Source organism: Coptis chinensis, chromosome 9 (assembly GCF_015680905.1).
Source record: "Coptis chinensis isolate HL-2020 chromosome 9, ASM1568090v1, whole genome shotgun sequence".
NCBI classification, from domain to species: Eukaryota; Viridiplantae; Streptophyta; class Magnoliopsida; order Ranunculales; family Ranunculaceae; genus Coptis; species Coptis chinensis.
The window spans coordinates 60,371,264-60,392,146 of NC_141464.1; the positions used below are offsets into that span (position 1 = coordinate 60,371,264).

Genomic DNA, 20,883 nt, shown 5'->3' on the forward strand with positions numbered 1-20,883 from the left:
CGGATAGCAATCGAGGGATTGAAAAGAAGATCGTCGGACAGGAAAGAAAGTGAAATAGAGATAAATAGTAGGGAGTTGGAGAGAGAGAAGGGGAGAAAAAGAAAAGGAGAGAGAGAGGTTGTAAAAGAGAAAACAATTGTAATTAAAGTGAGGTAGAATTTTGGTTAACACAGATATCTTACACCAATACACCGCCCAGGGTGGATGGCTTGAAAGTAGCCTCCAATGAAACATGCACAATGTATATATTAGATGCATGGTGTGTAATTCATTTAAAGGCCTGTTTGGTAGCATAGATTGGGTAGCTTGTATAATGAATAAGACCATTAATAAAGTATTTAGTTGTTTGGTCATGTCCATCCAGTGAATACGGCTCACAACTTATAAATAACGAACACATAAAAAGCCCAATAATCGGTATAACGTTATTTCTTGGTTTAGCTGCAAATCCTGCAAATCACGCACTCATCTCCCTCCATTCCTATCTCCTCCACCATGCAAGCACTTAGCTTATACTTTTCACCTCCTTCGTCTCTCTTCACACAACATCTTTTAATTTCTCAAAAAATTTAAAGCAGAGATTCCTCTATATTCTCAAATATATTAAACCCAATTTAAATTGATTATTGTTGCTCTAAAAGAAGTTGATGTGATTTCTCTTTGTAATTTTTTTTGAAGAATATAGAAGTATGTTCGGAGTTATTTTTGTAAATTAGTTGTGAAACTTGATCCAATAATCTGATTTTAATTGAATTGAAGGTTTTAATTTGAAACCTTTTGGATTATTTTTTGTATAATCTTTAAAGTTTTAAAGTTTTTTCTTTTTTCATTTAATTGGGGTGGGATAATTTCGGTGGGAGAAGAGATGGAACCAAACACTTTCTACATTGATCATCTACGGGACATCAACAACAAGAATTGGATACTCCAAATATGATCAAGTAACACGTTATACAGCACTAATTATTACTGCCAAACCCTGTGCAAGTGATGTATCCAGATGTTTTTAAACTGGACAGGATTCTATCTCCAAAATCAAGGATTAAACACAGGAATTATATACAGTATTAGATGCTCAATAATATACCTCTTCTTTCCTTTCTATTTCAGATCCAGCTTCCAATCAATTGATTATGCAAGAAGGAAATGCAAGATATGACAAAAAAAAATTGTGTTTTTCCATAATAGATATCTCATCTTAAAACAACATTCAGTTTGCTCTGCACCTCTTCTCTTACTTTCAACTGCAGCAAAAGCACAATTGTGTTAGGGTTACAAAACTATGATTATAATCCATTACACCAAATACTTCTTTTCAATTTCTCTTTACCTGCAGTTGATTTATCTCCTCATCTGTGAGTGAGCTCCATGGATCGGAAGACTATCCTGTAACAGTGACTAGTCATTCCTTTCTTGTTGGTGAAGTTATCAATCAGTTGTACCTGTAAAGAAAGTAAGTAACATGAATTTTAGATGGACTGCAACTTTATGCTTTTCAACATGGGTTGTATTACACCCTTTTCTTTTTCTTTTTCCAATAGAACAAGTACATATTATTAAACAAACCACAAAAACAGGTACAACAATTACATTCAATAGAGCAGCTTGGTCTGTTTACCAGCCATATAACAAACCATGGAAAAATTGCAAACTATGGCAACTCAACAACGATGACAACCTACTTACAGCAGTCATCAAATTACAGTAAATGAGAAACTCCATTAGTTCTCACGAATTGATTACTGAAAAGACTCATTTCCTTTTCCTGATAGGAGAATTGGTACAATCAATGGCCTCAAGAAGTATATAACACAGTTAAAAAGGTAGCGTGAAAACCAATATCACGTCACTTCTTAAATTCCAGAAACTTTGTATCCAAGGAGCTCCATTTACACAATCAGACAAATGATCGACAAAACTTCTAAACAATCTCATGTTTTGACACTAAGATTGAGATTGAGAGCTATAGATAGTACAAACTGTCAAGTTTAAAATAAAAGAAGTCTCCTGAAACTCTCCCACGTCCATTATCTCCTTAAACAACAATGTGTTGGCAAACTTCACTAGTAGGACAACCCAGTCTTGTTGAAATGCTACTTCTCACTTCGTTGACATCCCTGTCAAGTATAAACAGATTTCTGTGGTCTTCCTTAAAAGCATGGTTCTCAATCATGTCCACCACCACTGTTGCTTCTGCCGCTGTTGGTATACCAGTAATGACAAATAAATAAAAAGGAACTACTCTCGCTTCCTCCAAAAGTCTTCTCTATAGATTGTTTTCAGCACATCTATAGGACAACTACAAGAAATTTTAAAAATCATTTCCTAGAGATAGTACTGCCTCAAAACACCAACCTAATTCCAGGTAATCAGGTAGCAGTCTGTTATTTCATAAAGAGCTCTTAGCCTCTTACATCAGATCACTATAATTCCAGTAAATTTTAAACAATGAAGTTGAAAGTTGAGAAGATGCCTAACTAGAGAAACAATGGAACCAAAGGAAAAGTTATCAGATCAGAGCAACTTATGACATACCTCCTCTGCAAGATCACCAGCAACTCCTCTAACAATTTCACACAAATTATTCTCAGTAAACGAGTCATTGATCCAGAAACTCATGTCCTTGTAACAAGGAGGAAACTGCAAATACCAATACTTTCATTTTACTTCTGCATAAATCCTTGAACAAAATGAAAGTATTCAAAAATACGTAACAAAGGAACATGATATTGCTGCCATCTAATTGAATGTTTTGATAGTTACTAGCAAGTGGTTTGCTACCATCTAGAAGGATTAAAACCTATTTAACCAATGAAACTCAAAAAAAAAAAAAAATTTGTTGCCTTGAAAAATAAAAGAAATCTTTAATCATCAATCAAAGATCCAAGACAGTAGGTAGGCAATCTCCAGGAAAGTGAAATCCCCATCATTCTTATAGGCCTAGTTATACTTGTCGATGGACCTATATCATGGGGAGAAATGAATTAGACCCAAGAGTTATCATCTGGGTCAGCACAAGCCAAGACGAAAAGGAGCCCGACACAAATGTGGAAAATAACAAAATCATCTGGCGAATCTTTAATAATAAACATGACAACCACATATCTCTCTTAATTGTATCAAGACTGCAAACGAATTTCAATGTGATGGAAATTTTGGTTCTCTAAACAAGTGTGTACAAGCATTCAGATAGATCTTTCATTCCTAATATCTACTAAAGGATAAACAAACTTTCATACCTTTGAAAACTGCTTGAACTTGACCCCAAGCTGGCCTTTTGAGAACTGCATACAGGATAACATAATTCAAAAAATTGTTGATATGGATGATGATTGGACAAAGGTCTCTAAAATGGATTCTGTTTAAAAAAGATCGTGAAGATGGGTGTTCGTCACATACAACAAACAAGGTCAAGTGTGCAGTTTGGACCGTTTCATGCACTCATTGGCTAAAAAGGATGTTGTACATAGTGTACAATTTACATCTTGGAGGTAGCCGAAAGTTATGTTGTGTGCAAGTGCAAGTAATCGACAAGTTCTGTTTACGTATTTGTTTATTTTTCTGTGTGTGTGTGTGTGGTGGTGGTGGGGGGGACCAGCTTCAAAATTGCAGAATTTTCTGTCAAAGCAAATACTTCTCTTTAATTATTTACTTTTATTTTGTTAACATTGTTGTGTGTGTGTGTGTGGTATATGCATTTAGTTTTTACGAAATAATAATTTCCATTTAGTTATTATGCATTTAGTTATTATGAAATTAGTTTGAAGATTTCAGAATTTGGTTAGAAGTCTTAGAACCAAAAGTGCACTGAAGTCTTGGCAAATACTACACTGCCATTAAAATAAAATGCTAATACCCCAGCAGATTACTACAACTCAACTAAATTATCTTTCATAAGGTTTTACAAGATTTAACTAGTATGCAAAATGACCTCCTTTTGTTGAGTCCAGCAACTGTTTTTATTCCATAAATATTATTTTTCTAAAGGCACGTAATGAAAATAGAATTGCTTGGCATTCGTAAGTCATATTTTCGCACTGATTAGTTTTTGTTAGATATTTAGCATGCAAGCATTGCACAGATACTTAAAACAAAAGGAAATTAATATGCCTATCTTGCTTTAAAAAATTACCTGTGAAGTAAATCGCTCATCATTTGACCAGAAAAGCCTAATATCAGGTATCTCGAAAAGAACCATTGCAAGCCGCTCTAGCCCAAGTCCAAAAGCCCATGCAACGTTATCCGCTCTACCATTTCTCTTTAGTATTTCTTGCTCTACCACTCCACAACCCAAAACTTCCATCCATTTTTCCTAGAAAAGAGTTCAACGAGAACTAATAAGTTACATGGCATGCTAAAAGAAAACTTTTATTCAAAGTCGTACATGGTAAAGGTTCGAACGTCCGGCGCTCATCCCTTGAATGAGCCAAATAACGGACTATCTTTTCCTGCCTAGGATATGAATAATCTTCTTTGTGGTCTAACACTTCTAATTTTTGTATCAGGTTATTCAACAAGTTACTGCATCTTGAAACAATTACCAATTCTTCAATCAAGCAAAATACCAAACTCACTGAAATGGAAGTTCATAAGATCTTCCCATAAAACTTTTGAGGTCAGATTTGCCAATATCTTGACTAAATTTGTGTTCTTCCAAGATCCCAACTCTGGACCGTATTCAGAGAATTAGGGGCTCTAAACAATCAACTTTTACCTATAGATTCAAATTCTGTATAAACAAATTCGTAGTGATTTAGTTCAGCATTAGTATCTATATGGCACTAGAGCTTTACAGAGTTGTAACTGATCCTTTTGAATATTCTAATACCAACCAGTCAATCTGACCCCATCATCTTTAATTCTCTTTCTGGTTCAAGTTATTTTCACACGGAAACCCAATCATTTAAAGGATTTTTTTTCTTTTCTTGGGAAAAAGTAAGGATATTTAATTCCTTTTGAAAAATAAATAAAAAACAAAAAGGTCAAATTAATCATGTTTATCATTTCTTTATGGCTGTATTTGGTGGCATGGATGGGACATTATCCATTTGTCCGAGTCTTAAGCTGGCTTACAGACATTACAGTTTATAAACTGTTTGGTGGGCTTTTAATGTGACGAACAAATTTAGCAGGTTAAAGAGTGCATAGACATCTTCCACAAGATGAGCTAACACATGATGGAAAGAAGACGCGGGTCAACCAAATTCCTACTTACAAACTATTTGGTGGGCTTTTGATAACAGGTTGAGCACACAGAAGAACGCACACACATCTTCCACAGTCCACACATACGTTTATTACTATGTTACATGGACACGCCATATTTTCAAAATAATCCGTGTGGGATACGTATCTACGTGTCCATATCGGACACATATTGTATGTGATATACCCAGTATTTATATTTCACCGTGTCAGACACTTCGTATCCATGTCGAATATGGACACAGCTATCCATGTCAATATAACTTAGGTTTATTAGGAATTTAGGATATTGAAGGGGAAAGGAAAGATGCTGCAAACACGTGGTGGATAAAGAAATATGGATCAACTAAATATTATCTGTACTAGCCATTAATAAGATAAAGTCTTGATGAGCTGGATTACTTTGACAGGATAGTCTCTCCTATTAAGTACGAATAAAAGAGTGCTCGGTCACACACCTGAAAATATATTTCAAGTTCAAATGATGGACTGGTGAATGGAAAATAAGCGTCAATCCAGCGCATTTCTACAGCCCCTGTAATTTCCTTCGCATTTTGAGTGATCAGTACATTCAAAGCGAATATACCACACATTTCATACTAAGTATCTTACCACAGCAGTTACTGAAATCAAAAAATTATCAAGCAGGTAATAGGACGTAATCAAGCTTACCAAATAAATGGCGTGCCAGACCCTCGAGACATTTTTTTAGTTCCTCTGCAGCATAAGATGTGCTATTTATGCCAGATTTCTCCCACTCATCTGGACTGAAAACACGAAAGCCTTCCATCTGCAGAGTATGAAAACCAACTCATCAGACAACAAGAAGAAAATTAGGAAAAACTAGAGAAACGATCACTAGAATCAGGCACAAAGAAACCTGATGGAAAACGGGGTAATGAGTTGAGTCGATAGAATCTCTACGATAAACATCTCCAGTTACAAGGAAATGAGTCTGCCCCATCCTCAGAAGCTCTGCCTGATGGGCACTTGTATGGCATCTCAGGACAGTTTGAGCATCAATGTAGTATGTGTCATTGTAACTCCTGCTTACATGATCAGCAGGAACCAATACATCATCAAAATTCTGCACAGAGTACAGCTATGGTCAAGAATGAATGATGCACTACCAAAGTACCAGGACTGTATAATCTAAACAAGCAAACTCTCAGAAAATCAGTTGATATCAAGAGAGAATCGGTTAAAATAAAGGAGAGAGGATTGATGAAAAAGCAGTATAAGATGTACTTCTGGAGTTGCTCTAAAGGAAGCACCAATCAAGGTAAGCCTCACTATCTATCAAAGCATTTCAAGATGCAAAGATAACTGGATAAAAAAATAGTTTAAAAAAAAAAAAAAAAAAGAAAATATCAACAGCTAGGGTAACATCAGAAGCAAAAGCATCATGCATCATAAAAAGAAAATAAATAGTCATAACATTAAAGGGAGAGGAAAATCTTAAAGCCGAAAGCAAGTGGGTTTCAAGCAAGTTAAACTTTTGAGTCCAAAGAAACTCAGGTTGTTATATAAATAATTTAGTAGAGTCTAAGCAAGTCATAGTTAAGCCAATGAATTCCCAAGAACAGATCACTATGTAGTTATCTATATAAATAGCTCAAGCTCTGGCACCAAACCTTGTCAAGTTCCCAATCAACACAAAATAATTGGGTAACATGGACACGCCATATTTCAAAAGTAATTCGTGTCCGATACGTATCCACGTGTCGGTGTCAGACACATATTGTATGTGATAAACCTCAACTTTTGATATTTCACCGTGTGTCAGACACTTCTTATGCGTGTTGGATACTGTACATGTAACTTAGCAAAATAACTATTCTCATCCACTTATTACTACATTTTCCATTCCCTTTCTGTTTTGCAGCTCAATAGTATCTCTTTATCAGTAGTTAGTAATAACACCTCTTCCTATCCTATTAAGTCGCAAAAGAAATTTGCGCACAACTCCAGATTATGGCATTTCAATTTTCTACCTCGATCAAGAATTACAGTACCTATTCATTTACAAAAAAATAAACAAAAATCTAAAATTCCAAGAGAAGCCAACAATCATTCCATACCTGTTTTAAAGAAACGATTGGACAAAGATTATCGAACTTAGTAAACTCGGTTGCATAATTCTTGTCAAAGTAGTCGTAAATTGCATTCTTCAAAATCCCAATAGGGTGTTTATCCCTTCTATGAAGTTGCAACCCAAGTTTCGTAAATATACTATCCGGGACATTATTCGTCGGGTCATCCTTCACCACATCTACCAAACAAAAAACACAAAACATATAAAACTCAAAACATAAACACGGCAACTTAGTAAAAACAATGTACATTACATTACCATCCTTGGTAATTTTCGTTCCGCCAATGTCCAATACAGCATTAATTGGCTGACTCAAATATTTATTATTCTTCTTTGTAGAAATAGATGGCAATGCAGTTGAAACACTATAATGCCGAAACCCATATCTCCGAAACAAATTCGAGGGTACGCAAAGCCCCGAAACTGCTACAGTAACACGTAATAAACTACCACCTGAACTTGCATGCATTAACATCTTCATTTCTGATATAATATAAAAAAGTAAAAAAAAAAAAGGGGGGTTCAGTTTACTTTTGTTTTAAATGGTAATTAAAATTGAAAGTAAGTAACGAAGTAGATATATGACGGGAATATAGCGGAGAGAAATTTTTACCTTTTTGTTGTCTGCCACCTGTTTGATTGGTTAATGTGAGGAAATGAGAGTCTGGCTAGTTAGTGTAGTGGAGAAGTTGTGACTTGTGAGAGATTTTGATTCAAAAGAGATAATGGTGTGGAAGTAATAGGTAGTCGTAGTACCAAAACAAGTGAGTCCACGGGCTAGTTTTATTGAGACACATGGAACTGGTCCTGGCCCAAAATGGTTTTAAGTCAATGAAATGAATCAGGAAAACAATGCACTTAAATATCGGGATTAGAAATCGGTAACGAAATTATGATTTCGAGAACCGACTTTTTAAACGTATATCAGGTAGTAAGAAACAATAAAAACTTGAAATTATGACTTTGAGAACCCATTTTTTAAGGGCCGCGGTATTGGCACCCCATAAATGGGACTAACACCCCTTTGACCAATTCAACAGTACTAGTACCTCTCCATTAAATACACAAAAAACACTAACGGCAAGCACCTGCCGTGGGATCGCACAATCCACGGTATCGAATTATCGCGAGATCCCATATCCCACAGAAAGTGGCTGCCGTGGGTCTTTTTTTTTTTTAATAGCCACCATAAAAAATAGTTAGTTACCGCGAGATGATTTTGTTTACTAAAATAGAGTCTTTATTTGTGTTAATTATCAAAACTCTTCATCATTAATTTGATCACAAAATTTTCTTATAGCATATGAAAATATTTGCTGCGAGATAGCAAAATTATAGCTCGATTGTATATTTTTTTTGTCATGGTTTTGGTGTTGTTCTTGGAATGTATAAAGAAATTTTAAAGAAGAAAATGAAGTATCCATATGTCGTGTGTATTCAATACACAAAATTTGAAGTGAAAAAAAAACAAAAAACACAAAAAAAAAAATGTCGCGGCAACTGCCTGCCGTGGGATATGCGATCTCGCTGCAACCCGATGCCGTAGATTGTGCGATCTCGTGGCAGTTGCCTGCCGTGGGATATGAGATCTCGCGGCAACTGCCTGTCGTAGAACTATAGGCATGTGGGGGTGTAAAAGGACATATAAGGAATAACCATTATTGTTTTACTTTTTGTCAAATGAGTGCTAGTCCCATTTATAGGGGTGTCAATACCGCGCCCTTTTTTTAAACGTCTATATCAGGTAGGCGGGAACACATTGAGTTTTGAGACTGGGATTTTTTTTTTTTTTTTCAAGAAACAAGAAAAACTTTGATACATAATTGAGAGTTTTGAGAGCAAGCAAAACAAGAAAAGCTTCAATACATATTGAGGTTGTGGGTGTGTCTAGCTAGTGCGAAGAAGGAAAAAGAAAAGAAAGGTTGACACAAGAAAGTGAACTTGAGGATCATATCAATTTGGATCAATGCAATCATGACACTAAGAAAAAAGCGCAATTATGCTGGAGTTTTTTTTTTTTTTTGGCTAAAGATAGGTTAAGCAACTTACCAGATGCGGTTCTTGAATACGTTCTTTCCTTCTTAGACATGAGAATCGCCATTCGAACAAGTATGTTAGCAAAAAGATATCGAACTCTTTGGCATTCCCTCCCTAGTTTAGATCTTGATTGTTAAGTCTATCAGAGATCTTTAACAAAACCAGTTGAGGGATCATCTTCTTTACCCAACAAGTTACTTTTTCCTACATTTATTAACAATGTCTTACGGTTACTTTGAAATAGAAATATCGGGATTAGAAATCGGTAACAAAATTATGACTTCGACATCGAATTTTTGAAAGGACCAGGAAAGTGGTTTTCGTCATTATACGCGCAAAAAGTTTCCTAAGCCATGTCTCTCCACAAACATATCCATAATCTTTTCAACTATTGATTAACTCTAGTTAATAAAATGTAAAAATTCATAAAATCTAACCAAAATATTTATCTTATTCTCTTGATCTCCAAATCATTCTATTTTTTTTCTTCACAAATCTTTCATTCTTGTTTTCTTTCAAAAACATGAAAAGTCACAAATAAGCTTGTTACTTTCCCCTCATCTATATTTACGTCTCTTTCCTCTTCATTCAACTTTGCACCAACATTAATATCTATCAATATCAATATGAAAAACTCTTGTATTTTATATCATTCTTAAATTAAAGAGTCTATTAATGTAAACGCAATTACAAATTGCAACTTTATAACTAACAAAAATACTTGTGATAATAGCCAATAAAGCTAGAAAATTTGTTATTGTTTTTTAAACTTTTTTCATAATGTTAGTGAAGTTCTCTCTTCTTGTTTTTTGGTTTTTGTGTTTTTGTTGTTTGTTTCACTAAAGCTGGAAAAGGATTGGATGGAATGGAATAGAAGGGATATAAGAATATTTTTGGAGTCAATATATATTTTTTTGAAAGATTTGTGAAAAAGAATGAAATGATTTGGAGAGAAAATAATATAAATCTTTACTTAGATTTTTATTAACTAGGGTTAATCAATAATTGAAAAGATTTTGGATATGTGGTAGAGATGTGCTTAGGATGCTTTTCATTTCTTAGCGCATAGGAGCAAAAAAATCTCATTTAATGACTGTTGGATGTGAGAAAAAAATTAATTTGGCGATGGGTTTTTGGTGCTTTCTAAATCACGAGTCAATAAATAACACTACATCCATACTCAAAAAATGGCGCATGAAAAATACAAAAGTGCCGCTAAATATCACTTTGTGTAGTGTCTATAATCATTAGTGATAAGGTATATAACTTCCAAGTCGACAAAAATGTTCCCCAATCGACCAAAAAGCTTCTAGAAATTGTTTGTTATTTATTTAGTTACCATATTGTCATTCGGTAGTTTGTTACTTTGTTTTAGGTTATGTTTGTTATGTTACAAAACTGTTATAAGCGTCGTTAATGGTTGTTAGATTCAGTTGTAATTAAAACAAATAACGTTTCGAGATAGTTTAATATATGCCCATATCATGGGTTGGATTTTGGTTGAAATTTTGGACACGTCTACATACTAAATGTCTATATCAGGAACAGACGGAACTCAATGAGTTTTGAGATTGGGATTTTGGGAGCAAGAAAGCATTGATACATAATAAAGAGTTTTAAGACCAAGGAAAAAAGAAATCTTGATACATATTGAGGTTCTAAGTGTGTCTAGCTCGAAGAAGAAAAAAAAAAAAAAAAGAAAATAGATGTTGACACAAGAAAGTGAACTTGAGGATCAAATTTTAATGCAATAATGGCACCAAAAAAAAAACATTGTTTTGCTAGTTCTTCTTTTTCTGCTAAAGATAGATTAAGCAACTTACCGAACGATGTTCTTGAATACATTTTTTCCTTCTTAGACAGGAGAATCGTCATTGGAACAAACGTGTTAGCAACAAGATATCAAACTCTTTGGCATTCCCTTCATAATTTAAATCTTGATCGTTTAGTAATTCAGAGATCTTTAACAAAACCAATTGAGGGATCATCTTCTCTACCCAACAAGTTATGTTTCCCAAAATTTATTGCAAATGTCATACTCATACACAACAACAAGGAAGACAATCAATCAATTTGTCTGGTTTGGCATGAGTTTTGTGATTCACTAAATTCTTTCCTTCGAGCTGCTTTATTTAAAACAAAATGTTTCAAGAACTTGATCTTTAGTTTGTTCCTAAAATTTTGGTGTTTGAGTTACCCAATGTTCTACTTGCATCGAGCTAGGGTTTTAAAGAGTTTCAAGTTGAGAAAAACTTAGAGATATTCTAGAAAGTGCAAGCTTAATTTGCCTAATAATTTCTCTTTGCTAGAACTTACAACTCTACACCTTGGGTTTGTTGAAATTTCATGCCAGAAGCTCTTCTCAGGTTGTCCAAAACTTGAAACACTGGTTCTAATTAAATGCCGGTAGCCAAGGTCCCAGATTCTGACTATAATATAATAACACTTCGATTGAAATTCTTGGTAGTTGATACGTGTAATGATTGTTATGGTAATAAAGACGTGTTAAACATTGTGATAAGTGCTCCAAGACTACTTCATTTTAGATTTATTGTAGTGTGTGCATGTGGAGAGTATGGTTAATGGAGCAAGTGTTGATATTGTGATGATGCCACATACTACCTGAAGAGTATGGTTAATGTAGCAATGATGGTAATGGTTTGAGTGTATTCTTCTCTAATGATTCTCCACAACTGATAATGGCTTCCTAGTCATAGTTTTTCATATCAAAACAGTTACACATGATTTAAAACATCTATCATCACCAAATCATCAAAAGAAAGCAAGCTAACTTAATCTAATAACTTAGTACATAAACCTACGCATGAATCGTCGTAATTCAAATCTCTCTTTAACATCTAGCTTCTAATTACCATCATATGAATAGCACAAAAGCACAACATATCATGCTTCTATTGTAAACATAAAGTCTAACTCACCTTTGCTTGCAAAACGTTAGTAGTATCTAGAAAAGAAAATTGATATCGCGTTGATACTCCTCTTTTTTCTTCTTCCTCTTCTTTTTATTATGGAGGCTAGGGTTTTTATGGTTCTCTTTATTTTTTTATCTTTTGAAAAAACGTGGGAGAGAAGGGGGAAAAAAAGTTAGCTACGTGAGTTATCATTGATAACTATCCCACGTTTCTCTCCTAGAGTTGCTTAACCAAAATTTCCAAATTTCTAATTTCTATATTTTCAAAATTTCCAAAACATTATATCAATAAATAAAACTAAATAAATAATAACACCACAATTAATTAGTAAAATAAAAACGGGGTTTTACAATATACACAACTCAAAGGAATCTCGTCCTGAGATTCGAAGTAGATAGAAGCAAATAAACAATTAGTAATATCATAGCAACTTAGTCGTATAGTAGAAATGACAAATATATATATAAGTGACATACATGCTCTATTAGTGTAACATATCTAACATCAAATGCTTGTATACTAACCTTGAAAGTGTGTTCATAAACGTATAAAATCCAAGAAGCACGTGTATACGCTAGTATACACAACTTAAAAGAATAAACGTAATTAGTTTTCTTCAATTGCCAACACTTAATTAGAATAATTATTTCTCGATCAATATAACAAAACTCATACTTTTCAACATAAATCATACTAAGAAGGCAAGGTAGTTCCTCTCACACCGAGGCAGTTAGTTCCTTTTTTAGTATTTCCCCACTAGTCCAAGACGTTCCACATTTAATATACTTCTAATAATATCATTTCTCATTAATCTTCTCGGTCAAAAAGTTCGTTTCAAAACTCACAAGTTCATCCACCATCTTGGTGTTTACAAATATATCAACATTTCTCTCAGTGTCTCACGAACACCATATGTTTGAAAATAAAAATATAAATCGTATAGGCTGATTCATATCATCAATGACCTACACTATGTCCATTATCACATAAGATCAAACACCTACAATATGATGCATGCACATTGGCTCACACACCAATGATGTGCAAGAATACACTGGTTCACATACCAACGATGCATACAAGTCCTCTACCATCACATAGGTTCAAACACCAATGATGTATGGTATGCACACTGGATCACACTCCAACGATGTACATGTATACACTGGATCAAACACTAATGATGCATACAGAGATGTGTTATGTATATTGGATCACACATGCACCAACGATATATATAACTTGGACAATATCAACAATTACAAATCCAACCTTTACCAAAAGGGTTTCTTTATTTCTTGAATAATTCCAAATCACTCAAATATGAAATTTTATAGTCACATTTTCTTATTTAGCAAATACTTACTTTAAATAGAAAACTCTATTAGGAAAACAACACTATAACATGTTGAACAATTTCGAGTATAAATTTCATAAGAAGATAACCAGTAAAACAACAAGCATTTTATTTATTTGTTTGTTGTTGTTGTTGTTTTTTTTTTTTTTTTTTTTTTTTTTTTTTTTTTTTTTTTTTTTTTCATAAAATCAAACGATAAATTCATACATGCTAAATACAAATAAAGAAACTAATAAAGAATAAGTTCAGACGCCCCTAACATTAACCAGTGCAGTTCTTAATATGGTGTCCCAACTGTCCACATTTATAACACTTGCCTACTAGTTCATTTGGTTTAAGACACCTTCGAACAGTATGCCCAACTTCCCCACAGTTCAGACAATTACCATAAAATTTCTTTAGCGAAGTACTAACGTCCTTCTTCACACGCTTAAATGTTTGCCTATTATAAGGGTGATATCGATTTTGTCTCTGCCTTTGACGTGATTAACTAGAAATAAGATGCAAGCTAGCTTGTTTTGGGGCATTCTCATTCTCTTTAAAGATCTTTTCATGGGATTCATTATCTAGATGTTCGTATTTTAATGTCAAATCTAACACGCGATCGAAAGTTTCTGAATCAAAGGTTATCAAATAACTCGATAGATATGGCTTTAGTCCACGGATGAACTTCTGGTTCTTCTTTACTTGGGTATCCACTAGATAAGGAGCATACTTCGATATTTCATTAAACTTAGTCACATACTCCGTAACAGTTTTCCCTCCTTGGGTCAGATTAAAGAATTGCTCAGTTAATTGCTCCTTAACAACATTAGGAACAAACCTTCCCTTAAATCTTACTTGGAAATCCTCCCAAGTCATAATTCCTACATCCACACTATCCTTGATAAACCCCGACCAAAATAAAGTTGACCCCTCCAACTGGTGAGAAGCCAACTCTTGTTTCTGCACCTCACTGAGTTGCATCTTAGCAAACACAAACTCACACATAGTGACCCATTTCTTAGCATCAATGGCCCCTTTCTCTCCATTGAACTTCTTCCCTCCTAAAGTTGCAAAATCCTTGTTTCTCCTAGCAAAAGGATCCCCTAGATTAGCATTTAGACCACTATGAACAGTTTGCACTAACTGAGTTAATTAATATTGCTCCCAAATCAACGGATATAGGATTACTTCCTGTACCAGTAATGTCATTGTCATCTCCATCCATCACCTTAAAACAAAACATACATCTATTATAACTCCACACATCTTAAACTCAAACACACCCAATCACCATATTCCGAGAATCACCTAGATCTTCCAAATATAGGCTAACCTAGCCTCTGATACCAAACTATCACACCCCAAATTTCCAGACAATAAAAAAACAATGATATTCAATAATTTGGAAACCCAGGATGAAACGAAAACGTAATACCCTGTAGGTTATCAAACACGATATAAAAAAAAACGAAAATCAAATGAAACCAAAAGGAACAACTCTTCATTCACATATAAAAATATTACAATCATTTCAACTTGGAAGATAAGTTAGTTCTATTTTCTCAAAACGGTATGTAGTTTCTTCCCAAGTAAGATTTCAATCCCAATATACATTTCCATGAAACTCATATAACTATAATGCCCGTATTTAAAATACGTATTTATTTATTTATTAATTAATTTATTTATTTAAAATTTGTTGGACTGGATTTGGGATATGTGGGCCTGATTTCTGGGCCCGAGTCTGCATTGGGCTTAGGTTTCAAACCCAGGTATAGATTCATATTTTTTTTCCAGAGAATAGGGTTTTTGGGGGATTAAAATAAAATAAAAATAGAGGCGGAGATAAAAGCTCGCTTGCTAGAGTGTTGGAGCACGAAGATTTGGACTAGGGGGAATTCATGGAACTTTTAATTAATATGAGTAGATATTTTATTGAATTTCTTTTATATAAAAATTCTCGTTATTGGTCGATTTTACGATGCTGGAAAATGGTCTGGGCTGTGTTTTGATTCAGTATTGATTTAGTTTTAGCACTGTATTCTATTTAGTGTTAGTATTCTATTTAGTGTTAACTGTGTTTATATCCGCGTTTATGGTTTGAAGAAAACACTATCTTCGGAAATCTTGTCCCGACCCCTTGATAATAAGTGAGTACTCAATCGATTTCAGGCCTACTGTAAATAGATTGGTAGGTCGATGTATAGATTATTGGTGGTCGTGATTTGGTGGAAGCTTATATGCTGTTCATGGCGGCTAAAGCCCCACCGATAGAATCGTCTGTAAATTTTATTTGAACTGGGATATATTTTTGTTTTGGTTGATTTCATGATGCCTGGTGGTTGTTATGAAGTGTTGGGTATGCCATTGATGTTTGGTTTGGGTGATTGAGTGTTGGAGAGGAGTGGGGCTGTTCAAGCTCTGTTAAAGCTCTGTAAAAGTGTTAATGGCGGCTAGAGAAATCGCCCAATAGATTAGAGTAGGTGAACTGTTGTTGTTTTGGTTGGATGATGTTGGGTGGTAGTGGGGGTGTGAGGGCTGTCAAGTGGGGCTGTGTGAAGTCGTCGAACGGTGGTGGATGGAGGTCGAGATCTAAGTTTGAGTGATCTCGACAGTAGACAAAAGTGTGTTGTGTGTTAATTAATGTTGTTTGGTTTTTGATGAGGAGGGAAACCGTTGGGTTGAAAGGGGAGGACGAGTGGAGGTTGTGGTGGCCGATTTGGTGGCTGGTGGTGGGAGCTACTGGAGATGAAGAAGATGACCGGTTGGGCTTGGGGCTTGGGCCTTAGATGGTTTAGTTGTTGGGCGAAATCTAATTTTAGTTGCTGGGCTGAAATCTAATTTTAGTTGTTGGCCGGATTCATTTCCATTTGTTTTGTTTTGGGCCAATTCTATTAGTTTTTGTTGGGGCGAATTATAATTTTTGTATACATGGGCCGATTTTCTTTTATTTTGTGGGCTGGGTCATTATTGTTATGTGGATCCAGCTAACATTATTTGAATATTTGGTTGAGTCATGGGTTTGGCTAGTTAGGTCCGAATTATGACCTTAGGCATGAGCCCATGAGCCATGCACCTTTACCTTAGCCGTGACATGAACTATGACCTTAGCCATGAACCATGGCTATGACCCTGAACCTGTTGAACATGGAAATGACATGCTGACTTTGACCGTTGACCGTTGACCATTGACCGTGGAATGTTGACTTTTTTCAGATTTTCACATATTTAATTTTATGGACAATTGTAATAATAAAATGTTGTCGAAAGTAGTATAACCTTATTTGTCATTATCTAATTAAGATTTGACATGAGTAGTGTGTAAAGAATATAAATATTGGCACGTAATAAGAGGGGAATTCTTATAAGACTTAGATATATACATTTCTATGAGAATTACACTACATACGGACTCAGATTCATGAAATTTAGTATTGGGCTGTTGACGGTTGATCAGTTTGACTTGACTTGTGATTTGGACTCGAATAATTATGCGTAATATTTGGACTTGAGTTATTCTTTCTTTTTAAAGTCGTTTCATTTTGACATTGGTAGAATGGACATATATTTTGGTTATTTATATACTATTTATATTGTGCACAAATGGAAATAACGCGTGCCTTTGATGGTGAATTGAGTTCACATAAATATATTGAACGAATGCATTACATGATTGATTACTATTATGAGTTGCTACTTAAATGAATTGTAGTATTTATGAAAGCTTGAGATATTCCATATGGTGTAGTGCAATATATGATTGGCACGTGAAATAATAAGTTTTGAGATTTGAAATAGAGATGCTTGGATATCGTGCAATGAATAGAATTGGAACGTGATAATGTGGATTTTATTATAACAAGAAACGTTGAGCTGCAGTACAATTAAGTATACTGGCATGAGATAGAACAAGAATTATTATGAGACATGAAGGTATGACAACTGAATAAATTACGTAACGAAAATCCTAGAACCTAGCTACCACAACTCATGTGATTTGGCCCTTGTGATGGGCTTATGTGATATGATTGGCCCTTCTGGTGTTTCAGTGAATCTGAATGGCCCTTCGGGCATAAGTGATTTGATTGGCCCTTATAGCGTTTCAGTGAATCTGAATGACCTTTCTAGCGTAGCCGAATAGTGGCTTGAGTATTCCATTCGCAAAATTAGAACGAGACGCGCGATATTTTATACCGAATAGTGGCAGTACTTACATAATGGCTTTTGTGTGAGGGTTACCTGGTGTGCGGCATCCCGCTTAGGGTAATTGCACACGGAGTGGGCCGTTATGTGAGGGGAGGCATGTGGATGTACATGTTCGGCGTTGGGTAGCGATTGTGGTAGCTAGGGAAACTAGGTAAAACATAGATACGACATGATTTTAGGGACACGCAAAGAAAACCATAAATAATATAATTATGGTAATAGGTTGGTTAATGATATATCTTTAAATATATGATTGTATATGGTTTTGCAGAAGGGTGGGTCAAACTAATTTCTTATGCAGAGACGACCCACTCTGTAATTGAGCATGAAATGCGGTAAGTATAAAATATGCTTGGCTGGTTATTAATGTAGTTAGAACCTAAGGCGCCTTGGTGGAGTAACTAAATGCCTTTGTATTATTGTTGGGAAGCTAAGGCGCCTCAATGGAAGAACTACATGCACTACAACCAAACAGCACTTTTGTGACGGCTAGGAGGCGTCAGAATTATTTTTTGTGACGCCTACAAAGCGTTGGAATTTAAGCGTCTGTGTTGGTGTCAGAAATATTTGTGACGCCAAACTGCTGTCACAATTGACATATTTACTAACGCCTGTACGCCGTCACTAAATGTGCATTACTAATGCCTCTACGCCGTCACTAAATTTGCATTACTGACGCCTCTACGCCGCCAGTAATTATAAATTTGTTTTTTTTTTAAAAATGCTTATTGACGCCTGTCAGGCGTCACAAATTATTATTTATTTTTAAAAAAAATTGTTTTTGGTTTCCATCCTAATATATATTTATATTTTTTTTCCCCCCTGAAATTGCCTGCATAAATACAACCACATAAACCCCAAACACATAATATAATTAAGACTTTACAAGCAATTATACACAAAGAAAATCTTAGTAATAACCATCACCAAAATTTGACTAAGTATATATATCACTTAATGAATAACATGTAAATTAAAAGATATAGATGTATGGATATAGCATAATCTACCAACATACTATTTCAATATAATTCCTATACAACAACTCAAGATCACATCTTAAGAAGCAAGAGCATGGGGTCCTTGACGATTCTCCTGGCGGTCTCGCTCTAAAACATACACCCTGGACCAAGCTGGCAACTACAGATCTTCGGTGATGTTCATTTTTCCTTCATAAAAAGAAAAAAATTTATTTCAACTAGACCTTAGTCAATACAAGCTAAGGAACCACTAAAACAAACTATTGACTAGTCAATATACACAATTTTCACTAACCGTGCAGTCGTAACATAATATGCTCTGCCACATGCATGATTTCACAAAAAAAATGAAATTTACTAGCATTTAGACTGTTAAGAGTAGAACATTTTCAGCATTCCTAAACCTCTAAAATTCTGACATGTGAACCATCTAAAACCAATAAATGAGCACGTCTAGAGTAGGACAAGGTACTTAGGTACAGAAGCCACAAGGCCATACTACACGAATTGACCATTTTATTTTAGGATAGCTATTTAACCAGCTACTCATATTACTAGTTAATGATGCCTTTGCAACTTGAACTCATGTTTCATAACCACCCACTAAAAAGAACCCAGGATAGGATGCTAACTACAAATCTCTCCAGCACTGGCACAAGAACCTCCAAGTTGCAATCTGGGAGACAGCAAGTGATTGCTTCCCGTACATTTTTACTGACCGCAGTAGAAACTATTTTTAGTGGAATTATGAGATGCAAAATACCCTTGAAACAAATGAAGGAATGTACAAACCTTTCTGTTGAAAGGAATGCAAGAAGCAGTGCTACATAAGCTTCAATAATCATCTTCTCTGCTTCACACTCTCCTTGCAACAGAGCAGCCTCATCATCCTACATCACAATATCAAAACAGTTACTCTAAGAATCCTGCATGGGCGATTTTCGAAACAGAAGAGATGTCTCCTTACAATGACAATCATACTACAAAAGTAGTTACTCCAACAAAATTACATACCATGGCAACAACTTCCCTCTCCAGATGTCTCACCAACTCCTTGGTTGGCCAAAAAGATGGAACACAGGAGCGGTATTACATCCTCGACTCTTTTTTTTCAGATTCTCCGAAAAGCAAGCACCGAAACACTCAGAGTAGGCGCAAGTCGATCTGTGAGAGAAGCCATAGAGAATTTTACTAACCAACAATTTGACAGATCCTTTCCTCGTATGAAATTTTAACTAATTAAAAATAAGTGATTAAAAAAAATCTAATTGATTAAACCAAGTGGAAATAAATGAAGATAAATATAAAATTTAGAGCAAGCATACTTAATCCATAGATATCTATAATCTATATAAATTATCACAAATAGAAAACTACAAGTTTCAAACTGTGAAACACGAAGCTAAAAATAATTACTGTTTTTTATTCTTCAAACATCGTAACCTTCTCTCGCTCACTTGACATTTAGTTTTATTCATTCATATCTAGGATATACCAGGGCTATGAAAGTAGACTGGAACGCTGCTCCCTACTCACAATATATATGAAGATTGCAAAAGGATTTCTGCACTCGATGGAGGGTCCTTGTGGGAAAAGTGGAAAACTCAACAATAAGAAAGATTTTAGAGGCGGCACTGGTTGTATTATACTCAGATGCCAGATCTGACACATGACCGATAGAATATAACCATAGGACACATTTCAGGAAATAGAATATATGTTTGAACCTCTAAGAAAACATTCCACCAAACAACATTTTTTTCCAATGGAACTTTCACCATCAATGTTTCAAAGTGCTATTTTGGGACCTGAGGTAATTTGCTGCAATGAATCTCAAAAACCAATTTATGTAGTAGTGTTAGCCTGGGATTATAGAGGGTATCGTTGAACATTCAAAAACAGATAAAATTCTACTGCAGCCCAGCAACACTTCCCAACCAGTAAAATAATTGAGGCCAAAATCAACAATAAGAACTAACACCCAAATCAAAATAAAGCATACGATAACACTAAATACAGGATGCGATATGGGTGCTGAACCCAAGGATATAATTCAAATGTCAAAGAACTTGACACCAATACTTC

General features: G+C 34.9%; 2 protein-coding genes across 2 annotated transcripts; both read right to left on the minus strand.

Annotated features, from left to right (window-relative positions):
* Positions 1-934: 934 nt before the first annotated feature.
* Positions 935-8,065, minus strand: LOC147477083 (phenylalanine--tRNA ligase, chloroplastic/mitochondrial-like). Its single transcript, XM_086584410.1, is given in 12 exon segments — positions 935-1,244; positions 1,331-1,364; positions 1,366-1,442; positions 2,536-2,640; positions 3,240-3,284; positions 4,133-4,312; positions 5,664-5,740; positions 5,878-5,995; positions 6,086-6,292; positions 7,287-7,477; positions 7,559-7,783; positions 7,914-8,065. Coding segments are annotated over 11 exon segments (1,308 nt in total). The 5' UTR covers positions 7,782-7,783; positions 7,914-8,065; the 3' UTR covers positions 935-1,193.
* Positions 8,066-14,113: 6,048 nt separating this feature from the next.
* On the minus strand, positions 14,114-19,815 carry LOC147477084 (uncharacterized). Its single transcript, XM_086585914.1, has 3 exons — positions 19,795-19,815; positions 19,591-19,688; positions 14,114-14,735 (listed from the first exon to the last, which is right to left on the minus strand). Exons 1-3 carry the CDS (start codon positions 19,813-19,815, stop codon positions 14,114-14,116), a joined length of 741 nt encoding a protein of 246 aa, XP_086442040.1.
* Positions 19,816-20,883: the final 1,068 nt, after the last annotated feature.